The sequence below is a fragment of the Mobula birostris genome, chromosome 2 (assembly GCF_030028105.1).
Source record: "Mobula birostris isolate sMobBir1 chromosome 2, sMobBir1.hap1, whole genome shotgun sequence".
Lineage (NCBI taxonomy): Eukaryota > Metazoa > Chordata > Chondrichthyes > Myliobatiformes > Myliobatidae > Mobula > Mobula birostris.
Genome location: NC_092371.1, coordinates 96,715,772 through 96,731,625, shown reverse-complemented (window position 1 = coordinate 96,731,625; position 15,854 = coordinate 96,715,772). Strand labels below are relative to the sequence as shown.

The 15,854-nt window shown below is 44.2% G+C and overlaps 1 protein-coding gene across 7 annotated transcripts in view; it reads right to left on the bottom strand.

The window, feature by feature from the left end:
• LOC140188835 (septin-2) overlaps positions 1-15,854 on the bottom strand; it is a 200,429-nt gene that overhangs the window by 165,408 nt on the left and 19,167 nt on the right. For all 7 annotated transcript variants that reach the window (XM_072245497.1, XM_072245489.1, XM_072245521.1 and 4 more), the window contains one exon: positions 4,235-4,283. In XM_072245497.1, the coding sequence (XP_072101598.1) occupies positions 4,235-4,255 (21 nt within the window). In that variant the 5' untranslated portion in view covers positions 4,256-4,283. The remainder of the gene's footprint in view (positions 1-4,234; positions 4,284-15,854) is intronic.

The following is a 15,854-nucleotide window of genomic DNA, read 5'->3' as shown; positions in this document are numbered from 1 at the left end:
ACGACTTTCAGGTTGTGAGCCCAACGCCCTAGCCACTTGGTCACGCGCCACACCCCTGAACTGAAACACCATCTACAAATTTGCTGACAAAACACTGATTGTTGGTAGAATTTCAGATGGTGAGCAGGAGGCCTAGAGGAGCGAGCTAGATCAACTGGTTGAGTGGTGTCACAACCTTGCACTCAACATCAGTAAGACCAAGGAACTGATTATGGATTTTATGAAGGGCAAGTTGAGGGAGCACACATCAGTCCTCCTCATCAAGGAATCACAAGTGGAAAAGGTGACCAGTTTTCAAGTTCCTGGGTGTCAACACCTCTGAAGATCTATCCTGGGTCGAACATATAGATGTAATTACAAGAAAGGCACAACAGCAGTTATAATTCAGAATTGATTTGTCACCAAAGACTCGTAAAATTCTACAGATGTACCACGGACAGCATTCCAACTGGATGCATCACTGTCTGGTATGGAGCGCCCACGGCACAGGATCAGAAAAAGATGCAGAGGGTTGCAAATTCGGACTGCTCCATCATGGGCACAAGCCTCACCAGCAAAGAACATCTTCAAAAGGCCATGGCTGAAAAAGTTGGCATCCATTATTAAGAACACACTCCCAATTACTCAAGACATGCTCTCTTATTACTACCCTCAGAGAGGTGGTACAGAATCCTGAATACACACACTCAACATTTTAGGAACTATATATATATATATATATATATAAAAAAACAAAACCCATTGCTAACAAATTGGCGACTGGCATGATAAGCTATACTGATGCACAACTGTCTGAATAGTTAATGCTGCAACATGGAACGAAACAGCATCATTTATCAAATCATAAATCTCACACCTAGGTTAAAATAACGAATAAATACAGTTAATAGGGAGGCACTGTATCAACCCACTCAGCTCAGGAAAGAGACAAGAGCGGTCCGTATAACCACTTACCAAGTCACATATAAAAGATAAACCAAATTTAGGTGGTGAAACCAAACTACGGAAGTCCTACACACAAAGAAAGGTAGTTCACCAATTACGAGAAATTTACCACTACCATTCCCACTCCATCCAAAATCCATCCTCACAACTCCTGAGTAAATCCTTCTTGACACAGATGCTCATCTGTTTAGGGCATGACCCAAATTCCTCAATACACTGTAAAGCCATAATAAACATGTGCTGCTCTCAGCTTACAATAGCTTACCATGAAACTGCACCACATAAACAATGCTATCATTTACATGACATATTCTCTACTTTAACAAGTTCAACTTCTAAGGGATGAGCTAAATACATACAGAGTTCCACAAATTATTGGTTTGGTCAAGCTGGTTCCCTGTTCAGCTTATGCCAACACACATTCAATAAAATTCTGATAACCCAGCACCTTCAGGGCCTTGGCAATTCCAGGCCAGCAGATTTTCCAGACTATCAGCTATTGCAACTATTAACATCTGAACACATTCATGTTTTTAGATATTACACAGTAGTATGACAATATTTTCACAAAGCCTTATGAACTTAAAAGTGTGGGAAATAGAGCTGTGAGAATTTAAAGAGAAATAGGGACGGAATGCCAAACCACTAGCATTTCAGAACAAGCAAACCACAGGTTAACAATGTTCTACCTTAGTACAAATTTCTCAATCACTATATTAAGTAATATTAAATTGAGTTTTCAAATGAATTGTTCTTTTACCCGGATATGTATTTGAATAACCAAGGCATAGAGGGATAGGGAATTTATGCAAATAAACATGAAGTGTTAGACCAAAGGAGCTCTTTCTACGCTGTACAACTCTATGACTCTAATCATATAATCTCCTCCCCGCCCCTCCTCCCCCACCAAGGATGCGTTCTTAGCATTATGCCGGAGAGAGAAGCTGTCTCTACAGTTCAACATAACCTTAGAGCCTCAGATGGCAGAGCAATACTTATCAATGTCTACTCAATTACACTTTCCATTTAAAGCATTTTTAAGTGTCCCATCAGTAAATCTAATTTAATTGTATTGTTTTAAGAGAAATGTATGAACTACTCCTCTGTTATCAGGATAGCTGTGCTGAACTTGATCATTTGTTTATTTGTTCACCATTGCATACTACCTTTTTTTAAACTAGTCTTGATCAATAAGAAGAAACTGTATTCAACAATACTGATACTTTGAGCTCCTAGAAACCATTCCTGAAATGTAACTGGGCTAATATAACATAATTAGATCTTATCCAAGATATGTAAAGGATTCAAAACAGCCACTAATGATTTCATCGTTTTAATTTATACTTGCATTGAAACATTAATTTTTACTTTTATCCCTTTAAATCTTCTTAATAATTTTTATATGGAAATTGTTAGCCAAGTAAAATGAAACATTTATGTCTTATGTGTTCAAACATTGTGCGTTGGGGGAGGGGGGGTGCGAATTGATAAACCACTTGAACCAGCACAAGCCAATAAAGAAGCAGCATGGACCTGTTCAGATCAAATCCTATCTGACTAATTTGACAGAATTTTTTGATGAGATGGACAACAGTATGCAGTAATGCTGAGTTTATGAATGACTCATAATAAAAAAGTACCGTACATTAAACTTGTTAACAAAATTGAAACCTGTGGATAAGATGAAAAGGAGCAAAGCTAAATTTGCCAAAGGGTATAAAATGGAATTGTAAAGCATGGCATGCAACCGTTTTCCCTGAACACAGTAATGGCATATTGTTGTTTAGAAACAGAACTTCCTCAGCCCTTTGGAGAATGAAAAGGCACAGTTCACTGTAATGCTTACATGCACAGCACATGGAACACAAGTTACCACTACATGTTGTATGAAAAAACTAAACACATCTGAAGAGAGCTCCAGACAGAACTCATAGAAATGCAAACTAAACAACAGATGCATACCAAGTGTATCCCTTCTTAAAACTAAAAAGTTTGTTTCTTCATCCTGAGCTATTCAGGCAACTATTAGGCATCTTCCATAAAAACATTATGAGAAAAGTTACAAACCTCAGAAGGATTTAAGGATATAACTGCCCACACTGCAGATCACTGAATGTGACATGAAGACTATTCTGCATTTAAAGTAATCAGATAAGCAGCAATTCAAATGTTCGCTTGAGTTTGAGATTGTATTAAAGAATAGATAAAAGAACATTAAATCCATAGGCTATTGTGCACAAAAATAATGTGTATATAACACAATGAACCTGTGCGGAGGAGAAGATGGCAGCTGAGCCCCGACACCAGAACTGCCACTGACAATAAATGCTGACATGTGAACAGTTTTTAGTTCATGTGTACTAACTAGAATACACATGTATCACAAATCATGCACTCCTCCCTCCGCCACTCTTCCAGATACTGTTGCAACTTATCCCACTGTTTTATTAGCCTATTTTAATTTTAATAGTCTAGTAAGCCTGGGTTCACCATAATTCTTCAATCTGGTGTATTGTTCACATTTCCTAGATCTTTGTTTAGGTGGGGCACAGATAGTAAACCTTAAATCAGAGAAAACAGAAACTGCAAAGACAATCATGTATATACAGGAAAACTGGTTTGAAGTTTGAACAATCGCTGCACTTAATGAACTGCTTTCTTCTCATACTGTTCAAGAAATAGTTGCAAATAATTAAACAATTCCAGATAACGCAGTGAAATACCTAAAACTTGTACCAGGAACTTCCTTAATAAGGAATTTATATTTATAACTAAAATTTATGGTTGATCAAAGCTATTGATGTCATTTAATTGTACCAGTTAACTGGAAAGTAAACCAAATGAAGAACAGTCCGACGAATTTGGAATTGAAAGTTAATAATCAATTTTAGCTTAAATTTCTCCACCTCTGTTCTGAATGGGTTTACAAATACTTTAAGACTAACTACTCTCTGCACCCACCCAACACCTGCCCCCGCCCCAACAAAAGTGTGGACTCGTCAGCCAAGGGAAAATATACACGTTTTCTTGCATTATTTACAATTGCGAGAGCTTCAACTTGTTCCATCTGTTTCAGACTTCACACAAGCATGAATGTAACAAAGCTCCAATGTTGCAACACACACACACACTTCTCCAAACATCTTACAACAACACCTATGGCCATTTCAGGAATGTTTTATCAAAAGGCATTTTAAATGAATTATGTAAGTGAAGCGGGCATTATTAAACCACGCCGAATTTCAGTTCAACGAATGCAATCGTGTAGCTACTCATTTAAGTTACTAACCTTTGCCTTTTCTGTTGACATGCTGGCGTTTAACTTCACAGCTCAAAATCTGAAGGAAAAAAATACATACATGGAATTAACAGAACAAATCAGGAACATTAAAACTACCTGCACAGAACACACAATGAAGAAATGGTGCTGAAAGCCATTCACTTCATCAGATGTTGTTGCAGATGATGCAAAATTAAGATAGGTGGTAAAGCAGGTAGTGCTGAGGAAGTAGAGAGCCTGCAGAAGGATTCAGACAGATTGAGAGAATGGACAAAGAAGTAGCAGATGGAATATAGTACAGAGAATTATATGGTCATGCACTTTGCAAGAAGGAATAAAGGCCTAGACTATTTTCTGAACAGGGAGAAAATTCAAAAATTAGATGTAGAAATAGATTTGGGAGTCCTCATGCAATATTCCCTAAAGGTTAACTTGCAGGCTGAGTCACTGGTAAGGAAGGCAAATGCAATCTTAGCATTCATTTCAAGAGGACTAGAATATAAAAGCAAGGATGCAATGCTGAGGCTTTATAAAGCAATGGTCAGACCACACTTGGAATATTGTGAGCAGTGTTGGGCCCATTATCGAAGAAAAGATGTGTCATGAGAATGATTATAGGAATGAAAGGGTTAACATATGAAAAGTACATGATGGCTCTGGGCCTGTATCCACTGGCATTTAGAATGAGGGGATTCTCACTGAAACCTGCTGAATATTGAAAGGACTAGAGAGAGGGCACGTGGAGAGAATGTTTTCTACAGTCATTGGGTGGATTTAAAATAGAGGTTGACAGTTTCTTGATTAATCGGGGTGCCCAAGGTTACAGGGAGAAGGCATGAGAATGGAGTTGAGAGGAATAATAAATCAGCCATGATGGAATGGTAGAGCAGCCTCGATGGACCAAATGGCCTAATTTTGCCCCTATATCTTATGGTCTTGTGCACTCTGAAGCCAAAATTAACTAGAGTGATGACTTGAACCACATTGTCATTGCCTGCTGATTTTGGAAAATAAACAAACTTAACTCAAAATGATAAAGGTAACTTATAGAGCACTTTTCATACAGATGATGTACTTCAAAGTGCTTCACGATTAGATAAAGTGCAAACATAAAAATAAAAATAAACATAAGCATGACAATGAACGACAAGAAGATGTTAGTTAAAAGTAAGGCTAAATTAATAGGTTTTAAGCTGGTGTTTAAACTGAGTCTACATCCCTTATAGTTTTAGGCATTGAATTCCACAGTTTAAGAGTGTAGTTCAAAAAAGCTGACCTGTTAATTATCTTTTGAGGGACAATGGTTAAATTTAATAGACCGGCAAAAGAATACCTGAGAGCTCGAGAAGGATTATAAAGCAAAATCAGTTCTATGATGAACTCTGGTCCCAGACAATGAAGAGCTTTAAAAATAAGTAAGAGAACTTTAAGATCAATTCTAAAAGATACAGGAAGTCAAAGCAGAGTAATTAGGATGGGAGTGATATGCTCCCTCATCATGGTTTTAGTTAAAAATTGAGTAGCATTGTTCTGAATGAGTTGAAGTTTGTCAATAGATTGCTTAGGAAGGCCAGTAAAAAGTGCATCGCAGTAACCTAGTCTATTCCATATAAAAGCATGAAATAGTTTTTCAGCATTATTACATGACAGAACCAGATGTACCTTTGCAATATTTCTTAAGAGTAGAAATACTGCTCTGGTTACTTTATGTGGAATTTAAACTTCAAATATGAATCAAGGATAACACCAGGCCTATATCATCTAATTTATTATAAATATGCACTCCTGAAGCAAAAACAAACACTTATCTGGGGTGCAAAAGCTGGGAGAATATGTTGTACTAGAATCAATAATAACAAAACCACTTTACTCACTACAGATATACCAGCAGAGTTTAAAACTGATTTTGCGACTTAACAACCTTCACTAAACACCCATTGTACAAATGTTTTTGAACAACATGTTGGTAGCTGATGTAAGTCTTCAAACAAACAATTCCTGACAATAAAATACAAGACCATCTCAAAAGCACTAAACATACCTTGGAGCTCAGTGCAGTCCATCATGAGAAAGTGGAAAAAATTTGAAACTACAGCCACACTACCTAGGTCAGGCAGCCTCTTTAAATTTAATCACCGAAGAACGACACTTGTAAGAGAGGTCACTGTGATGCTAAGTCAGTGCGAGTGAGATGCAGAAGTCAGTGGCCGCAACTGAAGACGAAGTTCATGGCTCGACAATCTCTAAGGCTTTGCACAAAAAGGGTACTCATGGAAGAGTAGCAAGGATGTAGCCCCAGCTAAAAAAAAAAAGCCATATCTTTGCCTGTAAAAACTTTGCAAGGCATCACTCAGAAGATACTGTAAAGACGTGGAAGTTAGGTCTTGTGCTTGGATGAGACTGAAGTGGAACTTTCTGGCCTCAACACTAAGTGTGCTGTAAATCTTAATACTGTGGATCAGCCTGGTTACACCATCACTACTGTAAAGTATGGTGAAGGTAGCATCATGCTATGGGGATGCCTTTCAGCAACACGGACTGGAAGTCTGGTCAGATTTGATGGGAAGATGAATACTGCTAAATACAGAGAGATCCTCGCTAAACACCTTCTAGCCTCCCCTAAACTGGGGAGGACATACATCTTTCAATACTTTACTTTATACTTTATTGTCGCCAAACAATTGGTACTAGAACGTACAATCATCACAGCGATATTTGATTCTGCTCTTCACACTCCCTGGATTATAAATATTAAAAATAGTTAAAATTAGTAAATATTAAAATTTTAAATTATAAATCATAAATAGAAAATAGAAAAATGGGAAGTAAGGTAGTGCAAAAAAACCAAGAGGCAGGTCTGGATATTTGGAGGGTACGGCCCAGATCCGGGTCAGGATCCGTTCAGCAGTCTTATCACAGTTGGAAAGAAGCTGTTCCCAAATCTGGCCGTACGAGTCTTCAAGCTCCTGAAAGTTCTCCCAAAGGGAAGAGGGACGAAAAGTCTGTTGGCTGGGTGGGTTGTGTCCTTGATTATCCTGGCAGCACTGCTCTGACAGCGTGCGGTGTAAAATGAGTCCACGGACGGAAGATTGGTTTGTGTGATGTGCTGCGCCATGTTCATGATCTTCTGCAGCTTCAATAGGACAACAACCCAAGGCACACTGCCAGAGTAACCATGGAGTGGCTTCAAATGAAGAAAATTGATGTCCTTGAGTGGCCCAGAGCCCTGACCTTACAGGATGAAATGTGAAAACAAGGATGTAATTCTGAGGCTTTATTAGGCACTGGTGAGGTTTCACTTGGAAAATTTCGAGCAGTTTTGGATCCCTTATCTAAGAAACGATATGCTAACATTGGAGAGGGCTCAAAGGAGGTTCACGAGAGTTATCACAGGAGCGAAAGGCTTATCATATGAGGCACATTTGATGGCTCTGGGCCTGTATTCACTAAAATATAGAAGAGATCATATTGAAATCTATTGGAAGTTGAAAGGTATAGAGTGATTATGAAGAGGATATTTCCTATAGTGAGGGAGTCTAGGACCAGAGAGCGCAACCTCAGAATAGAGGGATATCCATTAAGAACAGAGATGAGGAGGAACTTCTTTAGCCAGACGGTTGGTGAATCTATGGAATTCGTTGCCAGAGGTAGGTATGAGGCCAGGTTATTGGGTGTATTTAAGGCAAAGGTTGATAGATCCTTGATAAGTCAGGGATGAAAGGTTACGGGAGAAGGCAGAAGAATGGGGTTGAGAGAAAAATAGATCAGTCACGATCAATGGCAAAGCCGACTCAATGGGCTGATTAGCTTAGTTCTGCTTCTATGCCTTCTAATCTTATGGTCTTAACTTGATCAAACATCTCTGGCAAGATCTCAAGATCACTGTCCACTGCCGCTCCCCAACTAATCTGACGCAACCTGAGCAATTTTGCAAGGAGGAATGGACAAGTCTTGCTCTATCACATTGTGCAAAGCTAATAAGAGATATATCCAAAAAGAAGAAGAAACTGTAATAGCTGGGAGAGGTGTTTCAACTAAATACTAAGCAAAGAATACTTCCTGAACTGCTGACATTCCAGTTTTTGAATTTCTAGTTTTTCATACTTTACTACTTTCCCTGCTTTTGGGCTGTACTGTGGAAAAAAAAGGACGATGTGATACACAAATAAAAATTCTCAGTTAAATTAATCAAAGTCCCTGGTTGCAATACTCATTTATGTGACCAAAGGGTTGGGAGCTGAATACTTTTACAAGGCACTGTATCGTCTGGAGCATCAGAAATCTTCCATTATGTTGTTTATTAGACCAAGCAATTGGCTGCACCAGAACACATCTGTGACATATTTGAACAATAAAATGTACAGAGGATTCTGGAGTTTATACATTATTGACCCGCATGAAGACATTTCCACCCTGACTCAATGACACAAACATTCCAGAATCCCCCTGTTCCAAACACTTAAAAGTTTCTATATTCCAGACACAACTGCTGAGTTCATTTTAAATCTCACCAGCCCACTCACATAATCAGTGCCATAGATAAAGCTCCACAGTATCTGGATCTTGAATTTTTCAGCAGACTAATGAGACTTATCTCAAAGACATACTCCTATCAACTCAGAGCCCAAGAAAAGCACCTTGGATGAGATTGCAGCGCACCAGCACAGAAAACAGCAACTTCTAGGTGAGATTCCATGATCTGTATATGTTTATTTTGAGAACAAATATACGCACAGATAGCACAACATGCTACTCTGGCAGTACAGAACCTGTTCAATTTCCAGTCTATGAGACCATAAGATACTGGAACAGAATTTGGCCATTTGGCCCAATAAATCTGGTCCGCCATTCTATCATGGCCAATCTATTATCCCTCTCAAAAACCCATTTTCCTACCTTCAAAAGATCACAAGACAAAGGAGAAGTAGGCCATTAGGCCCATTGAGTCTGCATGAGCTAAACTATTCTCCCATCTAGTTCCAATTTCCGGCTTTTTCCCCATATCCCTTGATACTCTGACTAATTAGATACCTATCAATCTCCTCCTTAAACACCCTCAATGATCGGGCCTCCACAGCTGTATGTGGCAACGAATTCCATAAATCCACAACCCCCTGGCTAAAACAATTTCTCCTCATCTCTATTTTAAATGGGTACCCTCTAATTCTAAGACTGTGGCCTCTTGTCCTGGACTCATCCACCAAGGGAAACAGCCTTTCCACATCTACTCTGTCAAACCCTTTCAACATTCAAAATGTTTCTATGGGATTTTAACATGCCAGTGGATCGGGAAAATCAGGTCGGCACTGGATCTCAAGAGAGAGAATTTGTAGAATGTCTGCGAGATGGCTTTTTAGAACAGCTTGTTGTTGAGCCCACTAGGGGATCTGCTGTACTGGATTGGGTATTGTGTAATGAATCGGAGGTGATTGGAGAGATTGAGGTGAAGGAACTCTTAGCAGACAGTGATCATAACACGATTGAGTTCACTGTGAAATTTGAAAGAGAAGCCGAAATCTGATGTGTCGGTATTTCAGTGGAGTAAAGGAAATTATAGTGGCATGAGAGGGGAACTGGCCAAAGTTGACCAGAAAGGGACGCTGGCGGAAAGGACGGCAGAGCAGCAGTGGCTGGAGTTTATGCGAGAAGTGAGGAAGGTACAAGGCAGGTATATTCCAAAAATGAAGAAATTTTCAAATAGAAGAAGTATGCAATCGTGGCTGACAAGAGAATTCAAAGCCAAAGTTAAAGCAAAGGAGAGGGCATAGAAGGAAGCAAAAATTAGTGGGAAGACAGAGAATTGGGAAGTTTTTAAAAGCTTACAAAAGGAAACTAAGAAGGTCATTAAGAGGGAAAAGTTGAACTATGAAAGGAAGCTAACAAATAATATCAAGAGGATACTAAAAGCTTTTTCCAAGTATATAAAGAGTAAAAGACAGATGAGAGTAGATATAGGACTGATAGAAAATGATGCTGGAGAAATTGTAGTGGGAGATAAGGAGATGGCAGAGGAACTGAACAAGTATTTTTTGAGGAAGACATCAGCAGTATACCAGACACTCAGGGGTGGCAGGGAAGAGAAGTGTGCGCAGTCACAATTACGACAGAGAAAGTACTCAGAAAGCTGAATAGTCTAAAGGTAGATAAATCTCCCGGACCAAATGGAATGCACCCTCGTGTTCTGAAGGAAGTAGCTGTGGAGATTGCAGAGGCATTAGCAATGATCTTTCAAAAGTCGATAGATTCTGGCATGGTTCCGGAGGACTGGAAGATTGCAAATGTCACTCCGCTATTTAAGAAGGGGGCAAGGAAGCAAAAAGGAAATTATAGACATGTTAGCTTGACATCAGTGGTTGGGAAGTTGTTGGAATCGATTGTCAAGCATGAGGTTACGGAGTACCTGGAGGCATATGACAAGATAGGCAGAACTCAGCATGGATTCCTTAAAGGAAAATCCTGCCTGACAAACCTATTACAATTTTTGGAGGAAATTACAAGTAGGCTAGACAAGGGAGATGCAGTGGATGTTGTATATTTGGATTTTCAGAAGGCCTTTGACAAGGTGCCACACATGAGGCTACTTAACAAGATAAGAGCCTATGGAATTACGGGAAAGTTACATACATGGATAGAGCGTTGGCTGATTGGCAGGAAACAGAGAGTGGAAATAAAGGGATCCTATTCTGGTTGGCTGCCGGTTACCAGTGGTGTTCCACAGGGGTCCGTGTTGGGGCCGCTTCTTTTTACATTGTACATCAATGATTTGCATTATGGAATAGATGGCTTTGTGGCTAACTTTGCTGATGATACGGAGATAGGTGGAGGGGCCAGTACTGCTGAGGAAACAGAGAGTCTGCAGAGAGACTTGGATAGATTGGAAGAATGGGAAGAGAGGTGGCAAATGAAGTACAATGTTGGAAAGTGCATGGTTATGCACTTTGGCAGAAGAAATAACGGGCAGACTATTATTTAAGTGGGGAGAGAATTCAAAGTTCTGAGATGCAACGGGACTTGGGAGTCCTCGTACAGGATACCCTTAAAGTTAACCTCCAGGTTGAGTTGGTGGCGAAGAAGGCGAATGCAATGTTGGCATTCATTTCTAGAGGAGTAGAGTATAGGAGCAGGGATGTGGTGTTGAGGCTCTATAAGGCGCTGGTGAGACCTCACTTGGAGTACTGTGGGCAGTTTTGGTCTCCTTATTTAAGAAAGGATGTGCTGACATTGTAGAGGGTACAGAGAAGATTCACTAGAATGATTCCCAGAATGAGAGGGTTAACATATGAGGAACGTTTGTCCGCTCTTGGACTGTATTCCTTGGAGTTTAGAAGAATGAGGGGAGACCTCATAGAAACATTTCGAATGTTGAAAGGCATGGACAGAGTGGATGTGGCAAAGTTGTTTCCCATGATGGGGGAGTCTAGTATGAGAGGGCATGACTTAAGGATTGAAGGGCGCCCATTCAGAACAGAGATGCGAAGAAATTTTTTTAGCCAGAGGGTGCTGAATCTATGGAATTTGTTGCCACGAGCAGCAGCGGAGGCCAAGTCATTGGGTGTATTTAAAGCAGAGATTGATAGGTATCTGGGCATCAAGGTTATGGTGAGAAGGCAGGGGAGTGAAATGAAATGGGAGAATGGATCAGTTTGTGGCGACCCAATTTCCAGCACACATGAACCGGCCCACGAAATAGCGCGCGCCGGCACAGAGGCTGGCCCCAAAAAAGTGCGCCAGGCCATCTTCACCAGCAGGGGGAAAATCCCGCACATGGAAAGGGTCTGGGAATATGCATTCCCCACAGCAGTCCCACCCAAGGAGGGCGGGAATGGGAAGGCTTTAAAGGAGGCCGTGAAGTTTGAATAAATCTCTTTTATCGGAACTCCAACTCACGGACTACATGTCATTATTCTAGCGCTGTGTATAGCACACCGCTACAACAGGTGACCCTGACGGCCCAAACAATATTTGGACCAGAGATGACCAACACCGCATCTGTTCACGCAGTTTCATTAAAACTGCCAAGCTTCTGGACGCTGCGACCCCGCTTATGCGGGAGCACAATTCCACATTTGGCAGATAACCTCGGAGTCCACTCGCTACTACTATGTGCTGAGCTCCCTTGAAGAAGTTTATACAGTCGCCCCCGGAGGACGGCAAATACACAGCATTCAAAGCCCTGCTCATAAAGACTTTCAGACTCTCACGGCGCGAACGAGCACGCCGCTTAATGCACCTGGATGGTTTGGGAGACAGGCCGCCGTCGGCACTAATGAATGAAATGCTGGCCCTGGCTGAAGGACACAAATCCTGCCTCATGCTTGAGCAGGCGTTTCTAGAGCAATTGCCCGAGGACATATGCCTGCTGCTGTACAACACAGATTTCAGCAACCCCTGGGAGGTGGCGGCCCGGGCAGATGTACTGTGGAATGCCAGGAAAGAGAGAGGGGCATCCATCGCACAGGTCACCAAGCCGCGTGTCCAACGGCAGACCAGACCAGGCCCGGCAGCAGAGCCAACAAAACCCGGCGACGGGAGTAAGGAGCCCAACGAACAATGGTGCTTCTACCACCAGCGGTGGAGCACAGATGCCCGCTGCTGTAGACCATCCTGCAAATTCCCGGGAAACGCCAGGGCCAGCCGCCGCTGATGGCTACGGCGGCTGGCCATCAGGACAGCCTCCTGTATGTCTGGGACAAGCAGTCGGGACGCTGCTTTTTGGTCGACACCGGAGCGGAGATCAGTGTCTTACCTCCAACGAGTTACGACACCTGCAACAGAGAACCGGGACCCACCCTGAGGGCCACAAATGGCAGCACAATACGGACCTACGGCACCCGCACGGTGCGGCTACAGTTCAGCTCCAGCCGGTTCACGTGGGACTTCACGCTGGCCGCCGTGGCCCAACCACTCCTGGGGGCGGATTTTCTGCGAGCCCACAGCCTGCTGGTCGACCTGCAAGGGAAGCGATTAGTCCACGCCAAGACTTTTCAAACGTTCTCCCTGGGTGAAGCCAAGTTGCCAGCCCCAGACCTGGACTCCATCACGCTGTCCGACGACGAATTCACCAGGGTCCTGGCATATTTCCCATCAGTACTGACAACGCAGTTCACGGCAGCCATGCCCAGACACGGAGTACAGCACCACATCCCAACCCAGGGACCACCTCTTCACACCCATGCTTGAAGGCTTCCCCCAGACAAGCTCCGACTGGCGAAGGAGGAGTTCAAGAAGATGGAGGAATTGGGGATCATACGACGGTCCGACAGCCCATGGGCCTCCCCCCTGCACATGGTGCCCAAGGCAACGGGGGGGGGGGGGGGGGCTGGAGACCATGCGGTGACTACCGCAGACTGAACGTGGCTACAACGCCAGATCACTACCCTGTGCCGCACATTCAAGACTTCGCAGCAAACCTACACGGCGCAAGGATCTTTTCCAACGTGGACCTCATCCGGGGATACCATCAAATCCCAGTACATCCGGACGACATCCCCAAAGCAGCATTCATCACCCCGTTCAGCCTCTTCCAATTCCTCCGAATGCCGTTCGGCCTAAAGAATGCCGCACAGACAATCCAGCGGCTAATGGACGCAGTGGGATGCGACCTGGACTTTGCATTCATCTATTTGGACGACATCTTCATAGCCAGCAGCAGTCGTCAGGAGCATCTGTCCCACCTCCATCAACTCTACGCCCGACTGAGCGAATTCGGCCTTACAATCAACCTGGCCAAATGCCAGTTCGGACTCAACATTATCGACTTCCTGGGCCAGAGGATTACTAAAGACGGGGCAACCCCGCTGCCCGCCAACGTAGACGCGGTCCACCACTTCCCGCGACTCAACACAATCAAAGACCTGCAGGAACTCGTGGGTATGGTGAATTTCTACCACAGTTTCCTCCCCTCAGCAACCCTGACGTCGGGTAAGGGCAAGGACATTACCTGGGACGAAGAGGCTGCAGTCACTTTTGTCAAAACCAAAGAAGCCTTGGCAAATGCCGCGATGCTAGTGCACCCCAGAACGGACGCTCCTACTGCCCTCACGGTGGACATCCAACACAGCAGTCGGTGGAGTGCTGTAACAACTCATCGAGGGTCACTGGCAACCCCTGGCATTCTTCAGTAAACACCTACGGCTACCCGAACTCAAATACAGTGCTTTTGACCGGGAGCTATTGGCACTATACCTGGCAATCGGCATTTCAGGTACTTCTTAGAAGGTAGGCCCTTCACCATGTTCACGGACCACAAACTGCTTACCTTTGCGTTCACGAAGGTGTCCAACCCCTGGTCGCCCCGCCAGCAGCAACATCTGTCCTACAATTCCAGTACACGACAGACATCCAGCATGCCTCCAGAAAGGACAACGTTGTGGCGGACGCACTTTCCAGACCGACCACACAGGCCCTATCCCAGGGGGTGGACTGTGCAGCACTGGCGGAGGCACAGCGGGCAGACGATGAGATCCCTAGTTACAGAACTGCGGTCTCCGGTTTGCAGCTCCAAGACCTCCCCGTAGGCCCAGGTGAGAGGACCCTACTGTGTGACGTAGCCACCGGCCAACCGCGCCCCATTGTCCCGGCAGCCTGGCGCCGGCGGGTTTTCAAATCCATTCACAACTTAGCGCACCCCTCCATCAGGACAACCATCCCGCTGGTCTCCAACAGGTTCGTTTGGCATGGGCTTCGTAAACAGGTCAGTGAATGGGCCAAAACGTGCATGCAGTGACAAACGGCCAAGGTGCAGCGGCATACCAAGGCTCTGCTGCAGCAGTTCGAACCCACCCGCCGGAGGTTCGACCACATTCATGTGGATATCGTGGGGCCCCTGCCAGTGTCGCGAGGAGCATGGTACCTCATAACTATGATAGACCGGTTCATCAGATGGCCAGAGGCAGTCCCGCTCACCGACACCACCTCCAAATCCTGCGCCCGAGCACTGATCACAACCTGGGTAGCACGCTTCGGGGTACCAGCCCACATTACCTCCGACAGGGGCGCCCAGTTCACCTCCAGCCTGTGGTCAGCTATGGCCAACCTTTTAGGATCACAGCTACACCACACAACTGCCTACCACCCACAGTTGAACGGGCTAGTGGAGCGTTTCCACCGTCACCTGAAGTCGGCTCTCATGGCCCGCCTGGAAGGGCCTAACTGGGTGGACGAGCTTCCCTGGGTCCTGCTCGGAATCCGCACGGCGCCCAAGGAAGATCTGCACACCTCGTTGGCCGAGTTGGTGTACAGCGCACCCCTGGTAGTCCCAGGAGAGTTCATACCAGCCCCAAGGGGGCAAGAGGAAGAAACCGCAGCAGTCCTGGACAGACTACGGGAGAGGCTCAGTAACCTGGCCCCCATACCCACTTCACAGCACGGACAGAGCCCGACCTGCGTACCCAAAGACCTGCAGAACTGTAAGTTTCTTTTTGTACGACAGGGCAGACACCGGGCACCGCTACAGCGGCCCTACGAGGGGCCGTTTAAGGTGATCAGGAACAACGGGTCCACGTTCGTGCTGGACATTGGGGGGAGAGAGGACTCAAACCGGCCCATGTGGACTTGGCGCAGCCAGTCCGGGCTCAGGCACCGCGGCACAGGGGCAGACATCCCAAACAGAGGCCAATCCAGACTGTGA